General features: G+C 36.3%; 1 protein-coding gene across 1 annotated transcript in view; it reads left to right on the forward strand.

Annotated features, from left to right (window-relative positions):
- The first annotated feature begins 1,208 nt into the window (after positions 1-1,208).
- LOC127429716 (sortilin-related receptor-like) overlaps positions 1,209-24,229 on the forward strand; it is a 112,424-nt gene continuing 89,403 nt past the window's right edge. The window contains exons 1-2 of the mRNA XM_051678822.1: positions 1,209-1,494; positions 16,085-16,201. Of these exons, the coding sequence (XP_051534782.1) occupies positions 1,210-1,494; positions 16,085-16,201 (402 nt within the window). The 5' untranslated portion in view covers position 1,209. The remainder of the gene's footprint in view (positions 1,495-16,084; positions 16,202-24,229) is intronic.

Here is a 24,229-nt window from a genome sequence, read left to right on the forward strand (position 1 = left end):
GTTTTAAGGATTTTTAGATATTTTTGCAGGAAAACAATACAAAAATTATTATCAAGAATACGATTTTTGCCCTAATATCAAAGGTCTTACTAGAAAAAAAAGAAATTATGATCCAGCGTGAATTTTCTTGATAAAAAATCAAGATATGATCGTGCCTGGTAACGTGCATGTAAAATGGCTAGAAATAGCATTTTATCTTAGCGTAAAGCTGACAGTTTACACAAGGTTTATTTCTATTTCTTCTGCTCCAAACTTACTTCAAACTTACTTCTCTGTCTGCTCGTATGAATGTAACACATCATAAGAAAGTGTTTCACTGCTGTCCAAATGCACTTTGGATCGCATCATTTATATGTATAAATGTTTTCCATCTGAAAGAACCAAATATTAAACGAAACAAATGACAATAAAATGCAAAGTAATCTCTTCAGTAATCAAAATACTTTTTGAATGTAACTGTATTCTAATTACCAATGATTTAAATTGTAACTGTAGTGGAATACAGATACTTATATTTTGTATTTTAAATACGTAATCCCGTTACATGTATTCCCTTACTCCCCAAAACTGGTTATGGATGGTGTTAACAATGTAATATTATTTTTCTTCTTATTCATTTTAATCATTTTACATTTTTTCAAATTTATTTTATTACTTTTTATTCTTATTTCATGTTATTATTTTTTTTTATGTATCTTGTATTTTCTTTAAAACTTATATGTAAAGCACTTTGAATTGCCATTGTGTATGAAATGTGCTATATAAATAAACTTGCCTTGCCTTGCATATATATATTATAAATGCATGGATAAAGATGTTTATTACATAATATAAGCAATCATGTTTCCCCATTTTATATTCGCTTATACCCCACATATTCTGGGCCATATGTGTCATTTTAGCTCTTGTGAAATATAAGTAAAGGAAATGATGATCTACCAACCAGCTTCTGCAAATATACAACAGCTTGCTCAGCTTGTTCATGGATACACTTACAATCTTAATTGTTTTCAATAAAAAGCAGCACACTCATAAAGGGAAAAACGAGAGTGAGGATTAGGTTTCTTTTTTCTACCTTTATTTATGTGCTGTTCATGTTCAACATGTCTACAAAAACATCTTGCGCCAGATGTATCCGTGGTAATGAGTTACACTGCAGTTGACCGCTAGAGGCGCTAAATCACGTATTATAATCAAACATACATGAACATGGCGTCAGGGCAGACACGCAAGATGCTGGCGCTCAGTGTCTGTGCTATATATTTGTTATTAACGCTCGTTCCTAGCTCGATCTCCTCCTCGCTCCGGCTTCGCCATGACCGGAGATTCATGCTCCCGCAGGACCGGGGTTTCTCTTTAGTGAGTGCACACCGGGAGCATGCAGAAAGTCGTGTCGTGCGACTGGAGAAGGAAGTCAGGGAGGCTTCAGCCGCGCATCAACACCGAGTTCGACGGAATGCTGCTGAAGCGCCCGTGCCAAAGGTTTATGGAAGGGTAAGCGAGTTTTAAATTAATTATACGTGAATTACATGGAGGTAATCACTGTAGAATCATCATCACTCATCTTTTGCACAACCCCCCTAAAACATTGCACTCATTATTCCCAGATCTATCTGTAGTTGGGTTTGCACACCTAGAAGTGTAATTGACTTGTTTGTGTCAAGAAGGTTTTTCCCACGCGACTTTATGATGCAAAATATATCATTTCTACTGTTAAATAAACGTCGTTTTTGGATGTCCGATTATAAAAATGACTCGTCATGTATAGTGAATGTAGAGCGGTCAGGTTTCATCCCTCCGTACCAAAAGTCTCAGCTTTCTCTTGTACCTGATATCAAACAAGGCATTCCCTTGCTTATGTGCCTTGCTCAAATATTAATAAACAAATACTGGAGGATATTTCATTTATTGTAGAACAGTGAGCTCAGCAAGCATTATGTATTCTATGACGTTATACTTCATACACATTAATGATTTGAAGATAAAGTTTTTATTTATTTATTTATTTATTATTATACCAGAACACACAGTATAATTTCCTTGTTATGTGTGTTTATTTTATATTAGAATTAGATGTTTTTGACTGAAGTGTTTATCACAAATGTCAGTGTCTTGAGCATCATGGTTGTATGTCCCTTAGAAACAGATTATGCCCATGCATGTTCTTTTTAACTGATTTTGATGTTTGTTGACTGATTGAATGCAGCCTGTCATGTAGTAGTGGCCAAACCAGAGAGGCATAACTGACTGCACAGTCTTTGCTGGGCTATCAATCTCCCACCAACATTTTTCCACCTCAAGTGTTTTGCTTCAAAATGTTTAAGACATGCAACAGTGCCTGCTTCTGCTTTTACCTCAGATCCATTATGTCTTTGAAACCTTGAAAGTGTCCAACCACTGAATTACCTTTGAAAGTCAGTCATTGCTATTTGTCTACAGATACTGGATTGTGTTTGCCATCATACCTACAGGTATTGTGGTTTTTGTAAGAGCCATGAGACCTCCGTTGAAGAGTTCAAAAACACAAATCTACCATGGCATGTTGTGTGATGATGCAAGGGAAGTGGTGCTGTGCTTCTGAAGTTGAGTTACAAATGGTATGGACCATGATTAGTTCATTGTTATTGCAAGTAAACTAATAAATAATCTGCGATGCCAAGGCAAGGATATATACTGTTTTTAAGAGTCTTTGTTGGTGTCTCTCAGACCTGTTGTGACTCACCATGTTAGGGAATTGTTGGGACACAGTCATTAGCATAAATATGCAGCTCAACGCCAAGCCCCAAAAGGAGTACTTGTAGGCAAATGCATTGGCTTTCTTTTTACAATTAAAAAACACCGTTTGGCCTCGCAACTCGTCCAAGTTTTTTTCAATTTGAGACATATTTACATATACCTTGAGACATATACCCATGTGTATGTATATATGTGTCTGAACGTATGTGTATAATTATTTTTTATTTTTTATTATTATCTATGTCTTGCTGCTGTTTTTGTATTGTTTTTGTATTGTTGTACACTGGAAGCTCCTGTCACCAAGACAAATTCCTTGTATGTGTAAGCATACTTGGCAATAAAGCTCATTCTGATTTTGATATTTTATTGCTTTTAGAGTTCACAATTTTATGGAAATTATTTCACAATGTGACCTTACATTGGCTCTGTTATTATTCATGTTACACAATTCATAGAATTTGTTTTACAAATTTAAAATCAAGATTTCCAGAAATTTCCGAACCCCCCCCCCCCCACACACACACACACCTTTAGCAGGACAAGCCTGGAATGATTCATAAGAGTTAAGTCATTACTTAATCTCATTTGGTTTTTCTTTTTTTAATTGTAATGCTGGAAATATATATACCCACACACACTCACTGAGCACTTTATTAGGAGCACTATACTAATACTGGGTAGGGCCTCCCTTTGCTCTCAAACAACCTCAGTTCATTGTGGCATGGATTCCACAAGATTACTTCTGGCATGGATTCCACAAAATTAGTCATGTATCATGTTAATGTATTCACGTACTCACACATTTAACACGCTTCCAAAGCCTGAAAAACATGGCATAAAAATTGAAAACTACCATCAGACATGCAATTTGTGTCTTTACTGCTTAAACTATTGGCCCACAAATTATAATATTTGACATATTCAGTAGACAAACTGAACAGCCGATTTAGATTGAAGTTACTTACTGCATTTAAAATCCCGTATTGTGATCTTGTTCACATAAGATCATCGTTAGATCATATTTGGCCTCAAATCTGTCACAGCGGTTGCACTTTGGAAGGTAAGATCAGCCGGTTTGCGAGTTTGTGTGATTTATTTATTTATTTATTTATTCTCCCCTTTTCTCTCCAATTTAGAATGCCCAATTCCCAATGCGATCTAAGTCCTCGTGGTGGCGTAGTGACTCGCCTCCATCCGAAATCGTCAATCCACGCATCTTATCACGTGGCTTGTTTAGCGCATTACTGCGGAGACATAGCGTGTGTGGAGGTCCACGCTGTTCTCCGTGGCATCCATGCACAACTCACCACGCGCCCCACCGAGAGCGAGAACCACACATTATAGTGACCACGGGCCATATGGTTGCTTAGGAGACCTGGCTGGAGTCACTGAGTTTGTGTGGTTAGTTCAAATTTCAATCTACCAACCGCTGTTGTGGGTCAAATAGGTATTTATTTGAGTAGATGCGATAACAATGACGATGGCCTGTGAAATATGAAGTTCAAGACTTTTTCTATGCCAAAAACATCCAAAACAAGCTGACTTCAAAACAAGCCACTTTATGGCTGTGTAATAAATAAATTCAACTGTTATTCTTTTTTAACAATTGTACACAAAAATAGAGCAATGCAACAATATTCAAACACTCCTGTTCTGCACTCACAAATGCTCTCATAATAAATATAACAGTTTAAACAACACAATAAATCACTTATTTTAGACCCTGTACCTTGATTATAACGGTCGGGATCATTTTAGTTTTGTTGCGTTTCTCGTTTGTGGTTTGTTTACCTATGGTAAATAAAAAAGTGCAGCATGCAACAAATGTAAAATAATTCAAAATTGCCCACCTTTGCTCTACAGCTTCTTTTCGAGTGTCAGATGATGTTTCTTTAGCACTAATTTTCATGTGCCATCACAAACAGAGATGAAACATACTGTAAGCAAGCATCTGGACGTCAGACTATTTAAAACTTGCGCATAAGGATTGGTTGTAGTGACTGATTGGACTGTAGACTCACTGCATCTCTGATTGGCCATTGTCGTTTCATTGCTCAGCGCACACGTCTGGGATTGGTTAGAAAATTAACAGCTGTAAAAACACGTTCTAAATAGAAACCATTAACGCAACAGGAGTAGATTTAAATTGAATAATTGTCCGTTTTTACGATTACATAATCATGACAGCTGTAATCGGCATTAGTTTTTTGATTAATTGTGCAGCCCTAATATATATACATACACACTTTGTTTTTCTGTTTCAAAAGTGGCTTTTTCTTTGCAATTCTTCCCATAAGGCCTGCACCCCTGAGTCTTCTCTTTACTGTTGTACATGAAACTGGTGTTGAACAGGTAGAATTCAATGAAGCTGTCAGTTGAGGACATGTGAGGCGTCTATTTCTCAAACTAGAGATTCTGATGTACTTATCCTCTTGTTTAGTTTTACATCTGGCCTTCTACATCTCTTTCTGTCCTTGTTAGAGCCAGATGTCCTTTTCCTTTGAACACTGTAGTGTACACCTTTGTTTGAACTCTTCAGTTTTTTGGCAATTTCAAGCATTGTATAGCCTTCATTCCTCAAAACAATGATTGAGTGATGAGTTTCTAGAGAAAGCTTTTTTCTTTTTTGCCATTTTTGACCTAATATTGACCTTAAGACATGCCAGTCTATTGCATACTGTGGCAACTCAAAAACAAACACAAAGACAATGTTAAGCTTCATTTAACAAACCAAATAGCTTTCAACTGTGTTTGATATAATGGCAAGTGATTTTCTAGTACCAAATTAGCAATTTAGCATGATTACTCAAGGATAAAGTGTTAGAGTGATGGCTGCTGGAAATGGGGCCTGTCTAGATTTGGTGCTGTTTTTTACATCAGTAATGTCCTGACTATACTTTGTGATCAGTTGAATGCCACTTTGGTGAATTAAAGTACCAATTTCCTTCAGAAATGGCAAAAACTTTTGGCCGCCTGTGTGTGTATGTATATGTATGTGTGTGTGTGTGTGTGTGTGTATATATATATATATATAACTTTTGAATTACAGTTACTCACAGGCTTCTCAATAACTTCTTGTTTATCATTTTCTTCCCCATTATTTTGTAGGAAGTATTATAGAAATGTTCCAAATGCAAAGAACACTATTCCTGTTTCGTCTAAGCGGCCTCAAAGGCTCAGGATTTTAGTTTCTTTTTCTGTGGCAAGAAAGGGAGTGATTTAATCTAAAGTTTTAAAACCCTGGTGGTGAATAGAATTGGTCATAAGACATAGGGGTGTGAATATTGTGGTGGAAATTCACCTGTAAATTGAATCAGGCCACTCCAGCGGTAAAACTTAAGCAAAGAGTGGTTAAGATTAAAGATTTTCTTTATTCTTACTCACGAGCCCGGGTAGCCCTCCTACTACCAAAGTATACCTCAGAGAGCTACAAAGGTTAGTTCCAAAATACAGAATATTTATCCAACACAATCATGCATATTCATTTTTTAAAAGACAAAGAATCAACTAAATGATTGGCTAAATATAAAAAGTAATTACCATAGAACCTCCTATCTTTCTTCACCTTACAAGGACAGGTTCCTGTCCTGAAATGCTCTATTCTTCATCCACACTAGTCTTCCTCAGCACATTCCATAATAATAAGATGTTTTTCACTGTTCGACTATGTCCTCTGATAAGACACAGTTCTGTGCCTCCCTTTTCCTCTCTGACCCTGCCAGAGATGGCCATACAAAGAAACTTCAGTCAACTTAGCTACAAAAAGAGAAAATACTTATTATCTAAGCATTTGAACATGTTTGGTTCATTTACAGAAAGCAATTTACAGTTAATAAGAAATAATAGAAAAGAAACAAGCATAATGAGAATTAATAAAAATTGCTATATAAAAACTAATATAACTAATAAAAAAAGCTGCCTCCGCCAGCTTTGGAATATCATTTGCATCTGGAAAATGTTGGAGATTGAGGTACTTTCTAAAGTTATTTATTACTCTTGTAATATAATTACTTTGCCTATAAACAAACATCAGAAATCAAGTGAACATGCTTCAACTGTTAAGGATAGATTATAATTGTCCCTCATATCAATAATCTTTGGAGACTGTCAACATTTCACGTTATTTCTAAAGACCGTTATTACCTTTATTAGAGAACTGCTTAGCGTAAAGTAAGCCTCAGTTAACTAGCGATACAGAATGTTATGGTAAAGGAAAGATTAGAATTGTATTTAATGATCAAATTTAGCATGTCCATAAATACTGTATTTGAAGAAGTCGTTTCATTTCCAAGCAACCAACATCATGGTTTACACAAAATCCACAACAATCGCTGTACCAAGCTACTTTGCACTAAACGAAGGAAGACTAGATGCCTTACCGTTACCGATGTTTACTCCTTACTGTTACCGATGTTGCCTTTGCCTGTCTTTCTGTCTTCTTGCTTGAAGCAAGTTATTTCAGACCTTTTTTTGCTTCTTTGGCAGTACAGCTACTGGATCTCCTGTTGTCTCAGCTGCTAAAGCACGATAAATAAGTATGTTCCATTGTGTTCTGTCCCCATGACAGATTCCTTGTGTGTGTAAGCATACTTGACAATAAAGCTCATTCTGATTCTTTTTGCTCTTTGCGTCACCAAACAACAATGTTCTAAGCATTGCCAAGTGTATCTACACAGGTGGCATCCAATGTGTGTGAGGATTCTCTTCGACGTTTAGTGAAACTCCGTGGGTCATGTGATTTCAACATGGTGAAACACATTGAAGGGGTGACTCGCACCATGTAGAATAAAACACTTTTTATAGAAAACTATTATGAGTACAGTCTTCATCTCATGTGAGTGTACACCATTAGGATCAAACTTCACAAAAGCACAATTCATTCGTTAATATGTAAAATTTTTATATTGGCTCCAAACTACTGAATGCGCCTTTAATCTGTGATATGCAAGGTCTGTCTAGTCCTGCAATGGTCCCATATGGTATGGTACATATCTATAATGCTGTAATGAAAAAGGCTTTTAACTGTACATTAGGGCTTTAACAAGATAATGACTTCTTGGTTTTTTCTTTTGGTTACAGCCATAGTAAAATTAAATGTGTGGTTCACCCATATGTTATTGATGGTGAAATGTGTATTGTTGATTGCTAGAAATAAACTGGTAGACTAAAGGCAAATACATCCATTGGCCCAAAACATTAGTGCTACAGAGATGATGTCATTGTTTCAAGCAGTGAAATGCTTGCTGTGATGGGCGAAGGTGCCCAAGTGCTTACTTCACTACACTTATGCTTTCTCATCCTGCCTCTCTCCCTTCTATGTCTCTGCTGAATTATATATTAGAAACAGAACATTTTTTATGAGCTGTCTCTCTTTTCTCATTGTTTTTTTCAACAAGAAAATTGAGAAGGAACTTGAAATTATTTGCACAGAAATTAAGTCTTATTTTGTCTATGCAGTCAGGATATTGCTGTGTCAGTATAAATGAGGGCTCTGTTAGATTAGCAGAATGTCCATTTGCAGTATAGCTGGAAGTTGCAGACAGCCCTTTAACTCTCTTCTAAAAGTCTTGCCTACAATGGAATGTTTTTAACAACTGAATTATAAACCTTTTGAGGGCAATTTAAACTGTTTTACTACAGAAATTGCTATAATTCAAAATGTTACCATCTTTGTCCATGAAATGTAATACTGTCCATACCCCTTTATGCCACTAATCTTCTGTATCTTCTAAAAAAATATACATTTGAAATATAAATTCCGAATTGACAGTTCATGTGGGCTGAAGTTGTTTAAAAATTAATTTCCAATATAATATGACCTGTTGGTGAAAAATGTAAAAATGAATTCAAACATGAAAAATGGATTTAATGAAGTGATGATCCTGTAAAATAGGTGCCGTCATCAATATCTCAGGAGATTCACTACATCAGCTTATTTTGATTAAAAGCTGAAGTAATGGCCAGAATATGTTTTTTCCTAAATGCACGGATAAAGATGTTTATTCCATGAAATAAGCAATCATGTTTCCCCTATTTTATATTCGCTTATACTCCACATATTCTAGGCCATATGTGGCATTTTAGCTCTTGTGAAATAAAAAAAAAAGTAAAGGAAATGATTATCTACCAACCAGCTTCTGCAAATATTCAACAGCTTGCTCAGCTTTTTCATGGATGCACTTACAATCTTAATTTTTTTAATTTAAAGCATCACACTCATTAAGGGGTCCACAATTCTATAAAAACATCTTGCACCATATCTGTCCATTGCAATGAGTTACCCTGTGGTTGGCCGCTAGAGGCGCTAATTCCAGCCTGATCTCATTAATATACATAGCTATTTGTACGTTAATATTTGTAATATTAAACGTGCATGTTTTTAACGTTTGAATAGACACCAAAACGTACAATATGTATGTTTGAAATCATCTACAAAATATAAATTTTTACGTATTTACAGCTTTAGAAACGTAAAATATTGACAGACCCATTACAAATATATTTGAATATGCGAATCGATTATAAATATATTTGTACATTTTTACTGTTTTATAGATATTTTAGATCCCTTAACCCTACCCCAACCTCTAAACATAACCACATTTCAACAATATAAAAACAAGTAGATTAATGTACAGTAGCAATAATGTTTGTTAAAATATATTCATATATATATTTTACAACCGCTAATCCCACACCTACTCCTAAACCTAACCATAACCAGATAAATTTAATCACAAAATTCAGTACAAAAGTAGTCCAAAGGGCGATGCGCTGCATCCGATGTGCTCCCTGATGGCATACAATAGCATTGTGTGTGGTGGAGAGTAGAATTTAAATTATTGATTGCTATAAATATTCTCCTGATGCACTCCAGAACAGCGCTGTCATTTCTCATTCAAACATACATCGCAGAATACGGCAGTCGCAAACGGTCACGAGACACTTGAGAGCCAATGAGCAGTCGACATTACTGCCGTAAAACCACTGGTCGTAATGCTTGAGGCGGCAGTTTTTGAATTTTGAAAATGAAACCAGCATTGGTTGACGGTTACAGTGGGCGTGATGGCGCTGCAGCAGATGGGGACAGAGATCGTTGAATAAAAGGCTTGAATTTGGGTCTGTTCTTCACAGAAAGCAGTCTGAAGATTTGGATTATGGCTAATACATTTATGGATTAATTGTATTGTTTTTTTATGGTGCTTTTTGTGGTTTATTTTGTTTTTTGGCATATTCTGAAAACTCCTTTTGTGTCCCTTGGCAAACAAAAATAAAATTAAATGTTTAATAAATGATTAAACGATTACAGAGTTTTTATTCATTTTAACATTTTAAAGTGTACTCTTGGTTAAAGTGATATATAATCCTTTAAAACATTGTATAGGGCAGTAGAACTGAATGAAACTGTTAAAATGTCATATTATAATGTCAGCTGCATTAAATAAATGTGATGGCATTTAACTTATCCCAGTGATTATACATTTTATGTATTTAACTGATTAATTCTATGAATTATTCAGTATTAATCAAATATTAATTCAGTATCAATTAATTCAAACAGTGCATGTAAACATTTGTACATTTCTATAGGTGTTTATATGTAAAATGATGATGTTTACATGTTTTCGGTGTCTATGCAAACGTAAGAGAATGTACGTTTGCTAGAACCAAAAATTATGTAAGAGTACATATGAGTTCTCATGAGATCACGTTGCTAATTCACGCATTACAACTGCAGACACCCCTCTTCTAAGAGTCTGGCCTCTTGCACTAAGGGTTTGGGAGGGTAAAATGGAATCAGGTTGCAACCGTTTGCTCTGTCATGGTGTTTGTTGGCACAGTTGTGGGAAAGCTCTAGTACACACATCCTGATGAGATGGTGAGGATGTTGAACTGTTTTAGCAACTATTCAGCTCTGTTAATATGTCAGATATGTGGATTGGTCTCTTAGTTTATATCATAGTGACTAACTAATTAACAGTGAGTACGTTTACATGCACAGTTATAATCAAGCTACAGCAGGTTTTTGCGTAGTTAAGCTACAAAATTAAATTGTCTGTCCCAGTATACATTATGCAGTCAAAATTGATTATTTGAAGGAAGGACATCAAATGGATGGAGATATGGTGTGAATACATCCATACAATTCAAGTCAACGGGCCATGTTCACACACTCTGCGCACAAGTGCGAGGAAGTATAATCGAGTTTAAATCATTATCGCACCTAGGAGACTGCAGAAGTCAAGATTTATAATATAAAGGAGCAGCTAGATTTTAGTCTGCTATTCCACAATCGATTGTATCACTTCAGAGAACATAAATTAACCCTCTGGGGTCTGAGGGTGTTTTGGGCCCTGGAGAAGTTTTGACATGCCTTGACATTTGTGCTTTTTTCAGTTTCTTAAAAACATACTAATGGCTAAAGTCTGAAAACACTGTATTCAGCACAAACTGGGCTACAATAATATGTGAGCAACATGTATGTGCATTTTTGTATTTTTGAGAAAATAACGTTTATGTGTGGTTTTTGAAAAAACTAAAATTTTAAGTCACTGAAATAAGGCCATATAACACATACTAAACATTTGTTCACAAGACTTTTGAAAACTGGATCTTGTAGCCTAGAGTTTTTGCTACAAAATGATGTGAAAACCATCCTGATCACTCATTCATACAAAACAATATAGTCATTTATTGTCAAATGCAATTTATTCCTTGATCAAAGCTGAATTTTCAGCATCATTACTGCAGTCTTCAGTGTCACATGATCCTTCAGAAATCATTCTAATATGCTGATTTTCTAATATGGGCATATTTACAGCACATTTTACACATTTACACCCAAATAGATATTTGCAAGCACAAGCTTCGTTGATGATAATGAGGCAGCATAAACACTAGTTAAAATATAATCTAAACATTCATATTATTTTTATATCATATTGATATCATACAGCATACAATTTAAATACCTGCTTTAGCCGAAACAACATTTAAATGTAACTAAATCTTGCCTATTAGGACATAATACAAATTTCAATACTCTGAATACTGGCTGGCAAGTCTGGAAATAGTCCAACTAGTAAAATATGTACGTGTATATGTAAAATAACATGTCAACTAATGTAAGTAAAGACTTATCCGAAATTGTATCCTCGGCTGGATCAAGTCGCTCTTCAAGATTCAAACATTCATCGTCGGAGTCCCTCTCTTCTTCTGAGGAAAACGTGAACTCTTCGTCACTATCCAGGAGTTCCTCACCTGTGAAGCGTGCCATCTTCCAAACGCGCAGAAAAGTGAATGAATCTGATGATGAACTTGATGCTTTTTAAGGCATTATTGGGGGCGTTTACCATTTGCATCGATCGCCTCAGCACATTATCGTATGAATAGCGCGCTCTGCTGGTGGGTGTGATCACATTAGCGATAATTAGCTGAGCTAGGAGAAACTGTACATCTCTTTTTTTTCATACAGATTACATTGCAGGAGAATATTTATTTTAAATTTGAATTGTTTTATTTAAAAGTTAAAACGTGTTTCAGAAAGATGGTCGCGGAGACAGAGACAGCTGAAAGCGCTCCCTGATTATTTTCTTTATTTTTCAAAAGCACAAGGTTTTGTTGTTATTATGAGTGTACACAAATAAAAGTATTTTTAAGTATTTTTAAAAGTATTTTAAGTTGTTTCCGCTGTTATGAGGAAAAAATCCAGCAGGATGCGCCGGCATGTCCGTCGACCCCTGAGGGTTAAAGTCATATGGACCTTTATGCTTCCTTTAGTTCTTTGTGTTGGACCCCATTGACTAGCATTGTATGGATATATTCACATCAGATCTTCATCAAAATGTCTTAGTTTGTGTTCTGCAGAGGATACAAGTTTAAAAGAGTTTGAGACTGCATAAGGGTGAGTAAATGATGAGAATTATAATTTTTGGGTGAACTATTTCTTTTAATAAAGTATGATACAATTTTGGAAAATTAAGGATTATGCGGCTGTCAAGTTTCATGAATAGAGCCAAACCAAACGTAGTGTTTTAAGGTTATGTCTAAAGTCACATCTAAGGTATGTTTTCTTAAAGTCAGTCTCCTTAAGTCAGTAGTGTTGTACTAGAATGCTGCTTGCCAACAAGGCTGGGAGATTTACTGCCGTGTCATGGTGAATTAAAATATGACTCTACATTCAAGGTAAAGTAGTTCAAGGTAAAGAGTCACTATTCATTCAGTCAAAACAACCAAAAACGTATCCAAACCAGTATCAATGCTTCCCTTTTTGTACTGAGCCCATGACATACTGATGAATTGAAATGCTAACATATAGAAATGTTCTCCTTTTTAACTTGTTTAAACACACACACATATGGGGTGTTTGCATTAAAGGTGAAGTGTGTTATTTCTGCACCACTAGCATCCAAATGGAATTGCAAAAACAGTCTGTACTTTTACATGCATAGTTAAAATCGAGCTCCTGTGGCTTTTTGCTTAGTCCACTTTATCTAGCTATTTGGTGATGTCTTAAATTTTTTTACTGTTCCTTCTGTCTTTCGGAGCACGTGGACCACGCCTAGACAAATTGTGGTCTGATAAACATGTATACATGCTGGACGAAGCCGAGCTACAATCACATTATCTATGTTGACAAAACTCTGACTGCGATACTTAAGTGTTAACATGACATTTTTAAAGCATGCATTATTGTTTTGGTCTGATTGAAACTGAACTTCTTAAGTGCGTGTTAATGCACTGAATGATTGTTTTCAAAGAGGTTTCCTGAACTATCAAACTACTAAACAGATAGTCCCACCCAGACTCACACCATTGGTTGAATCAATGTTGCTGTGTCAGGCTGGTCGGGATGCTCTTTCTTTTTAATTTTCAGGGGCAATCAACTTACAAATGGCTTACTTATAGTTGTTTCTAGTAATTGACCGATTTGGGTTTCTTAATGGCCAATGCCGATATCCAGAGAGCAGGGTGGCCGATAGGCCGATACAATGCCGATATATATTTCTGTTTAGTCATAAAATTTGAGTAATTTATTTGCACGTGAAGAAATTAATATATTAGGAAAAATTAAATAACAATACATACAGTAGTCCAGCAACCATGGATTGCATTGTCCACGTTAGCAATCGTATTTTCTCAAAAAATACTGAATCAAACCAGTAGACCTTTTTCACAGACTGTGATGACGCATTTCCACCTTATTTAGCAGCGTAAATCTTGCTAACTTTTTCATATTATACATTTTTTAAATATTGAGTGTAAATTTATAACATTATGCTCTGTGTTATATTAACCTGGAATTTGTTTTAAAAAACGAATTACTACAGCTGAGAGGGGGTTTCTATTACAGCTGCTGAGAGAGTGACAGTAAATTGGCATCTTCTCCCATCTGACTGTCTTAATCCACTGCTCTCTATTTTTTTCCTCTTCTGGAAAGTCATTCAAATGTAATAGTGGATTTTTTCTTTTGCTCTTGGAGCAAACAGGTAAGTGAAAATAATATTTGCTGTGATCTCCCATTCACCGCTGTCGAAGTTTACCCTGCAATCGTTTACTTCTGCGTTCAAAAACCCAAGAGTGTGAAAAATGTCTATTGCATATACAGTGCATAGTGAAAAAGACATTTACTTGTAGCGCACGTAAAGAGCTTTTACTTTAAAGTTGCACTCACGTGCTCGTGCGGCTCCAGCGCAAGCAGCAATCTCCTGACAGTGTAAAGGGCCTGGATCGCCTGCTTCGATTGTCACAGACTGACCTTCATGATTTGTGAATCAGAGGAACTTTTGATCCTGATCCTGAAGTTTTGATTCTGGTTGATAGAATATGCGCTTCTGAGGAAGATATTAGATGGGCGCTCGATGGGAAGAAAACGCTGGATTTTCGTGAAGTTCGTGAATTACATATTTTGAAATATTTGCAGATGGTATATAATAGAAGTTTTATTGATATTTGCCTTTTATCATTAGAAAAGTTACAGGGAACTGTTGAGGAGAGACTGTTAGAATATGTGCTTTAGAGGTAAATAAATGAGTGCTCCACAGGATGCTGGATCTGCTGAAGTTGTGTGAGGTTGGTTTATTACATCTGTTTAAACGAGATATGCACATATTTGCAGATGGTATATGATATTAGTTTTATTGATATTTGCCTTTTTATCATTAGACAAGACAGTTAAAAGTTACAGGGAACTGTTGAGGAGAGAGAGGGGGAATGAAACAGGTGAGCACTTAAACATTATGAGCTCAAACGCATCTGCTGCGGCTCTGATATGCGGACCATTTAAATGACACTGTGTTGCACACCGGTCTATTATTGTAGTAACACGATGGCATGTAACAACAAAACTAACCATGGCTGGTCGTTTACATGTTTCAGTCGCTTCACATGTAAGCGGGTGATTCTCAGCACCCTCAAGAAACAAATCGGCCAAAGGGGAAAATGTATCGGCCGATGCCGCTAATAAAACAATTCTGAATATCGGCTGATTTATCGGCCTCTGCGATATATCGTCGACCACTTGTTTCTGCACATTAAACTAGGATAGGAAATGTATTTTTAACCTAGAACAAATTACACACAATTCACCTCTGTACTCTGTGATGTGGTATTTACCTTTCAAAACCTGAGTGGTTTAACATGCTAATGCTGAGCAAGTAAACCTGTTGTTTGCTAATGAACCACAGCAGTTTTCCTTAGACAAAGACGAAAAGTGATGTTTAACTTTGTTTTTACATTACAAAGACATTGTTCTGCAAGGCTTCTTTTTTATCTGGCTGAAGATATCAGAGGACAGCTCATTTGAGGATCCTATGGTTCTCCTGCAGAAGTTTGAATTAAAGATGAGCTGTTCTTAGTGTGTGTGGGAGGGGGGTGGACATGAAAAGATGAAATGCATTTTCTACTGTGGATCAAATTGGGACATCGCAGCCCATAGTTTCAGTTTTCCTGCCTGTGGTCTAGCTCAACTGGATTTGCTGTGTCTGTGTGCATGGATTTGTCTATTTTAATGTAGAAAGCTTCTCTGTTTATTACACCTGCAATGTTTTACAATACACATTCATTTTAGTTAATATATTAGTAATGTAATATGACTGTGGTGGAAAGTGACCCAGTGGGAGATGTGGAAACAGAGAAACCTTTTTGAAAATAAGCTTCAAGCCAGTTGTGAAACACTGTAATGCCATTTAAAATTGATTTGTTCTGTGTAGAGCCGGACACTTGTCTGACCACAGCAGAATAAATGCATCAAGCAAAATTGTAAAGTTTGTTTGAAGCCAGTCAACTTAATTTAGAGAAAAATGCTTATCATTTGTGATTAATACATCATATTGTTTTGCATTTGCAGGCCAACCTGAATGACTCTCATAATCAGATGGTTGTCCACTGGGCTGGCGAAAAGAGTGATGTCATAGTAGCATTAGCAAGAGACAGCATTGGTGCCACAGACCCTAAGACCAGCTCTGTGAGTATACTTTTTTTTGTGTTGAGTATTGACGTCTTTTGACTTTTTTTTTTGCACAGTTTATCCCAGATTGTTTCATCTGGAATGTCTGGCATCAGTCCAGGGTTCTAACAATCATGAAAAATATGGAAATAGTACTGAGCGATATGGCTTAAAATTATATCTAGATATTTTTCAGCCTATTGACGATATTTGATGTATGATCTCGATAAATATTTATTTGCTCTGAAATGGTTCAAAAGTGATTTTTTTTTTTTAATCAAATGGAACCATCATTTCATCCAAACAGCCATTGTAGCCAAGTAGATTTGCTATTTTAAAGGCATAAAACAAAAATCTTTAAAAAATAATGATGGCATGTTTCCCACAGTTTTACTTAAATAAACAAAAGGGAGAATGAGATTTAATCATTTTTATTGATAGATTATTTTATATTCATTATAAAATGATACATTGTAGTCTCTAAAACATGATTTATTTTTATGAATACATTTTTGTGAATTAACAAGTTGTGCAAAAACTACTTACACTTATTTTTTTGGAACCCAGTTGAATATTGCATAATACACATTACTGTGGGACCAAGGCAAGTTTATTATTATAATATAATACAGAATATATCACACATACATGTTTATCTGTCTTTAATCGCAGCCTTTTGCGGTTTAGTAATCGTATATGACCAGCTTGCAATCTTGATGTTATTTTGATTAACTGTCTCTTTATGAAACTTAAATGGCCTTATCAAAATCGCATTAAAAACATCACATTATTCACAATATTGCTCACCCAGCCCTACCTGGAAATTTGTGATTTGCATGCCTGGAGAAGTCATGAAAATTAATAAGATCTTAGAATGTCGGGGAAATGTCTATGACTGGAAATGTCATGGAAATTTATTTGCCGAAAAGTGTGGAGACCCTGACAGTTAGCATCACACATGAGAATTTGAACATGCAGTGTGGTTCAAAAGTCTTAATCTTAATGGTGAATAGTGCAGAGTCTAATATATTTCTTTTTAATTTTACATTTAAATTTTGTTGGTTTTACGTTGTTCAAAATCCTAGCATTTTATAGTTATTTTCAGGTTTAAATTCTATTTTCAATCCCAGATTTTCAATATGGACTCAGACTTTTGAACCCCACTGTATATCCTGAGGTTTCTTCTTTTACATTAGATATACCTGGTTCTTTTTCTAAGACCAGACTCTGCACTGCATGATACCAATCACAGTTCTTTTCCAGAGTGCCAATATAAGAATATCTCGAGCAGAAAGCTTTGCTTTTTGTGCTCTCTGAGTCATACTGATGGAAGGCCTCCCTTGGTTCTTCAGTGCCCTTTACATTCATTAGATCATCCAGTGTTTCCCACATGATTTTGTGAGACTATGGTGGGTGGACCTCGGACCTAGGGGGGTCCGGGGGCATGCTTCCCCATAAGAATATTTTGTACATTTTTAAGTTAAATGCATCAATCTGGTGCACTTTGAGAGCAAAATTAAGAGGCTAGATCTTTTGAAGAACTTTGTGCTCTTGTAAACAATTTTGTGCTCTAGTAGTAATTTAATCATAAACACATTGGTTGTATAGAAATGAATGGTTATGACACGGCAAAAAAGTCACACCCACAAAGTATGGCAAATGAGACAGAGTTTAACGCAGTTCACATGATGAGCCAACTTGCTCCTCAGATGCTGAAAATAGTTACGTTGTCAGAGCCGCTGGTAATAACGTTAAAGAGCACCTATTATGGTTTTTCAAATATTACCTTTCATGTAGTGTGTTATATAGCTGTTTGTGAATGTAAAAAAAGTCTGCAAAGTTTCAAAAATCAAAGTGCATGACAAATGGAGTTATTGACTCCCAAAAGAAAGATCCGATTCTGAACACCTGAAACGAGTCGTTAGTAAATCCAGACTTACTTCCTTTACTAACCTACGTAATTTGGTAACAAAAAACCCACCTCTGGTCTTCATTGGCTGCTTGCGAACAGCTTTGACCCACCCTCAAACACTACACTAAGCGGTAGACCAATCACAACAGACTGGGACATCTGACCAATCAGAGCAGTGTAGGCTCTCTGAAAGGAGGAGTTTAGATGAATCCTTTAGAACGGATCATTGAACGAGTTGTTTTTGACACTGGTAAAAAAAGGAAATGCTGCAATTTAAATTATGAGCAAATTAAAGTGTTTTTTGACCTTGGATAATAATAATAAAACATTTTATTTATAATGCGCTTTTCTAGTACCCAAAGCGCTACAAACAGATGCAAATAAGACAAATAAAATACAAAAGTTCTGTAATACAGTACAAAACAATAAATCATTCTAAACAATACAATAAAACTAATCAATACAATAAAATACTAGTCATCTCAATCTATATAAGCAATTTTAAAAAGATGGGTTTTTAACAACTTCTTAAAACAGTCTAATGTGGGAGCATCTCTAACAGCAAGAGGAAGTGCATTCCATAATCTAGGTGCAGCAACTGAAAAAGCTCTCTCACCCATAGATTTTAGTCTACAAAGAGGCTGCTGGAGAGTAAAAGAATCAGCAGAACGAAGAGAATGAGAAGGCATGTAAAGGGTAACTAAGTTACAGATATAAGAAGTAGAGCCCGACCGATACCGATTTTAGAGAGGGAAAATTCACCGATAACCGATATGGTGACCGATATAGCTAATTTTTGAGCTGGAAAGAAAACAGACCTTTTCTATGTGGATTGGGCACCGATTTTGCACCGATATGACTATGCAAAGGTACTCTGAAGGCTGCTTTCTTAAACGAATATTTGACATTATTATTATAATACATTGTCAACAAATTCTAGAAATGAACACTGAGAAAATAAAGAATAAATAAAAATACAGTAAATAGCTAAATAAACATCAGTGCTGTATGTTTAGTATCAGTCAATGGCTGACCATTAAAATAAAGAATAAATAAAAATAAAACAAATAGCTAAATAAACATCAGGGGCCAGTTGCACCAGCTATATGTATGTTACAACTTAGCCTAGTTATGGCGTAAATGGGCACTAAGTCACAATTCACACTCTACTAAATATTTGACCGTTGCACCATCAAATTTACACTGCCATTCAAAAGTTTGGGGTCACTTGCCTGAAATGTTTCTCATGATCTCAAGGGGGTACCAAACTGTGAATCCTGAACAAAACAGTTTGGTGAAAACATGTTTACACATTAGCTTCTACTCAGCTGACAACAATGAAAGTAGCTACGTGGTTAGCTAGTTAGCTATAAGCTCGTTGTCATGGAGAGTAAAAGACGGAAGTTGTTTATTTTACTTTCCAGCATTGTGTCTCACCAACTAGGCAACTGCGAAGCATGAAATCAACACTCATCAGACACAATCAACCACCGCACCGTTGTCTGCTGAGCTGCAAAAAGATGCTCTGATGTTTACCTTTCAATCTGCTACATTACTGACTGCACTGACAAACTATAGCTGGCTAACAGCAAACATATGTGATAAACATGAGTGACATGGTTGTCAGGGAAAGGGTTAACGTTATATTAGTTATATAAAATGATGGGGTCATTTTTTATTAACTTTCCAGTATGTAACAAACTAGTTAGCAATTTAACAAGAAGAGATTGTTTAACTCCGCTCTGTCTGCAGAGCCACCGTCAGCTCAGAGTCAGCTCTGTAAACAGTGGAGTCGGAACGCGCTCTGCTGGACAAACTACGCTATGACACCAATTCTAAAGCATTGTTTTCTGCATTATATGTTCTGAAAAAAAGTTATCATATCGCCGCATATCGGTAAAATATACGCCGATACCGATATATCGGTGAAAGGCTAATATCGACCGATAGTATTGGCCGACCGATATTTCGGTCGGGCACTAATAAGAAGGGGCCGTTCCATGCACAGCATTGTAAGATAGAGTGAGAGTTTTAAAATCAATACGTGACTGAACAGCAAGCCAATGCAAACTATAAAGCATGCCTGTGATGTGCTGACGTGATGGAGTAGAAGTGAGAACACATGTTGCTGAATTCTGAATATACTGTAACCGTTTGATAGATTTAGCAGGTAGACCAACAAATAGTGCGTTACAATAATCAATCCTGGAAGTAACAAATGCGTGAATAAGCCTTTCAGCATCAGGCAATGTAAGGAAAGGCCTAATTCTAGCAAAGTTTCTAAGGTGATGCAATGCAGATTTTGTGATACTCAATGTGTGAATCTAATGTCAAATGAGCATAAAAAATTACACCAAGTTTACGAGTAGATGGAACTACGATACTATCATCCATAATCAAATTGAAATTGCTACCTTTGTGAATAGCTGCTGGTGTGCCAATGAGAAGAACCTCTGTATTTGAACAATTCAGTTTTAAAAAATTATGGTGCATCCACATTTTTATTTCCTGCACACACTCAGAAAAAATTGTAGAGGTAACATTAATATCGGACTTAGAGCTGATATAGATCTGAGTATCAGCAGCATAAAAGTGGTACCCTAAGCCATAATTCCTAATAATTTGCCCCAGAGGAAGCATATAAATGCTAAACAATATCGGACCCAAGACAGATCCCTGAGGAACACCATGACAGACCTGTCCATTGTCAGATTTGTTGTTTCCCAAAACAACAAACTGGGAACGATCAGTAAGGTAAGATTTAAACCATTTAAGCACCGTACCAGAGATACCAAGCCAACTCTCAATTCTATTAAGCAGAATGGAGTGGCACACCGTGTCAAATGCTGCACTCAGATCTAACAACACCAAGATGGTAGAAGCTCCAGAGTCAGCTGAAACAAGCAGGTCATTCATGACTCGAACCAAGGTAGTCTCTGTACTGTGTCCCTTTCTAAACCCAGATTGGAAAGGCTCAAAAAGCTTGAGTGACAAGTGTGAGTATAGTTGTGTCGCAACGACACGTTCCAAAACCTTAGCAAGAAAGGGAAGATTTGAGATAGGCCTGTAATTTGAAAGATCAGACTTATCACATCCAGGCTTTTTAAGGACTGGTGTAATAGCTGCAACCTTAAGAGCTTCTGGAACAATACCAGTAGTAAGCGAGGTGTTCACAATGTTCAAAATGAGGGGACTTATTGATGGCAGACATTCCTTAAGAACAACTGTTGGGATAGGGTCAAGAGTACATGTAGTTGTATTCATTGCTATCAATAATTTCAGAATACAATCAATAGTAACTGTTTTAAAATTAAAGAATGTACTTTCAGAGGAACTAGGTGGATAAGTCACAGGAATTGCAGAACAGGGTGTCGAATTAATAGACTTATGAATGTTCTAAATTTTTTCCATGAAGAAATTGAGAAACTTGTTACACTCATGTACAGAGGAACAAATCGGTGGCTTAATAGGTGTAAGAATTTTGTTAATTGTTTTAAAAATCATGTTGGGGTTTGCAGCACCATCACTAATAATGGCCGTATAGTGCTTTATTCTTGCCGCTTTAAGTGCTCCAGTGTATTGACTCAAATGTTCATCATAGATGAACTTATGGTCAGTCAAGCCTGATTTCTTGTACTGGCGTTCAAGCTGCCTACTTTTAACCTTAAGCGCTCTGAGCTCAGTAGTGTACCTAGGGCATGATTTAATAAATGAAACAATACGTTCTCTCCTAGGGGCGAACACGTCCAAAGCAGATGATAAGACAGAATTATAGTGATCAACAGTTCCAACTGTTGGGTGCTCTGAGATCCAGAATGAAAAACTATCAATATAAATTAATTTTCTTGACATTTCTAAAACTAATGACCCTTTTTTGAGCACATCTTGGAGAAGGAACAAGTAGCTTAAAAGTGAGAAGCTTATGATCACTAATACATAAGTCACTGCTGTCTAGCTGAATACACCAAGTCAAGTGTATGGCCTTTGTTATGAGTTGGAAAATATACATGTTGGATCAAATTAAAACAATCTGATGCTTCTGTAAGGTCAACTGTTTGGTTACTATTTGAATTATCCACATGAATATTAATATCTCCAGTGAGAATCATTGATAGACAAACAGAACTAACAAATGTAAGTAGTTCTGTGATTTCAGCAAAAAACAGAGGATTAGGTTTTGGAGGACGACAGATGAATAAAACAAGAACAGGGGAGGTACCATTCATTTTGAAAGCTGCACACTCAAATGATGATACACAGGGAATGGAAATTTCAGTGATCGATATATCAGCTCTGTAGATAACGGCAAGACCGCCACCTTTACCACTTAAACGTGGCCTATCAATGTATGTATAACCCGGTGGAATACTCATATTTAGATTTATGAAGTCATTCGGCTGATGCCAAGTTTCACAGATACAGAAAAATTTTTGTGTATTGTTCAATATAATATCATAAAGCAGTCTTATTGTTCAGTGAGCGAACATTTTGATGTGCAGATCTCGCAGATTCGAGTCGCACTATCTTTTAAGTCACTTGTGGATAACACAAGTTCAGAAGGCAAATGCCACATAAAGAACGATTGTGTGTTTCTGAGTCCATAGAGCGAGAACATAAAACTTTTATGACAATCCCAGTAGTTTGAAAGTTGCGCCACGATCCTCTGTGTAAATATTTCGGCCGACGTAAAAGCCGAAACGACCATAAGGTCCTTTGAACACAAATGTCAGGGGGTAGATGATGTCCCAATGATCCCAATGATGTCCCAAGTTCAAAAAAAGAGTACCTTATCATGATGAAATCCAAATGTTGAAGGACCCGCTCTCCGCGAAGCCCAGTCAAAGTTAAAATGACAATGACAATGGATAGCAAGGAAATCCGCATGGTAGGAACGGTATTATCCAAAATGATTTACTTGGAGTAAAATCCAGACACGATGTTATCACACAGCAGCACAAGTAGCCTATATCACACAGGGCACTGCATCTAGTCCCAATCACACAGCAGGATCACCGATCATATGGCGTTGAACCACACATACTGAAAGACTTTTCAATTTTATCCAGGTAGCAGTCAATGTAATCCCTGGGATTGGATGGGTCTCTCTCCTCTTTGTGTTTGTTGATTTCCTCATGCATGAAGGGATGAAGTTTAGAGATGCAGGATCACTGATCACACGGCGTTGAACCACACGTACTGAAAGACTCATCGCGTTCAGACCAGAATCATTAAAAGAAGTGTAAAAACAACTAATAAAATCAATTAAATAATAAAAAAAATTAAAACAAGGAAGATAGAACAATTTTAAAAACGACACGAATGGAGAAGCGGCAGCCAACGTGTGCCAGCATTCTCTCCACCGGAAACTGGATGCAAGTAAATCTATTGTATGAGACCTTTAAAACAAAATTAGGCATGTTTAAAAATCATAATAGGTGCTCTTTAACATTAGAGAATTAGCTAACTTTAGCTAGATAGATATAATGTTACATACGTTATACATTCTTTTTCACAACAAGCAGCCAGATATGTCAGTCGACATTAACGAGGAGACTGACAGCTAACGCTAACATTATCTAACGTACATTGATAATGATAAAATTGTGTTTGGACTAATGGATAACTGCAGTGGATACTGTAACGTTAGTTAACGTTACTTACCTCAAACAATGTTGTGTCCTCAAAATGCCTTGGTGTCTCGGATTGAGCTTTTATGTTATTATGAGAAGTAATAAATGGGAAACACTGTCATCTCTAAACCTACCTGATCTAACTCGCTGCTCACCTTGGAAAGAATATATTGTATGTAGGGGTGGGCGGTTTTACCGACTTTAACAATTAATTCGAATTTGCGTTTTGACACGATTATTATTTTATTTTTTAATCGAGATTTTGCTAAAAATATCGCAAACACTATAGTTAGATATGTTGTAAATCCACCAAAGTTTGAATAAGGAAGAGAAAAATAATTCATAGCACTTGTCTTAATGCTGCTCCCGACCTGATCAGCTGCACGTGTGTGGCGCTCTTCAAATGAATGTGACAGGTTAACAACACAAAGACTGATATAAAAGACAGCTGTAATATTCCCAATACAATACGATTGTACACAGTGTGATTTGTAGCTCAGCTTC

The sequence above is a fragment of the Myxocyprinus asiaticus genome, chromosome 39 (assembly GCF_019703515.2).
Source record: "Myxocyprinus asiaticus isolate MX2 ecotype Aquarium Trade chromosome 39, UBuf_Myxa_2, whole genome shotgun sequence".
Lineage (NCBI taxonomy): Eukaryota > Metazoa > Chordata > Actinopteri > Cypriniformes > Catostomidae > Myxocyprinus > Myxocyprinus asiaticus.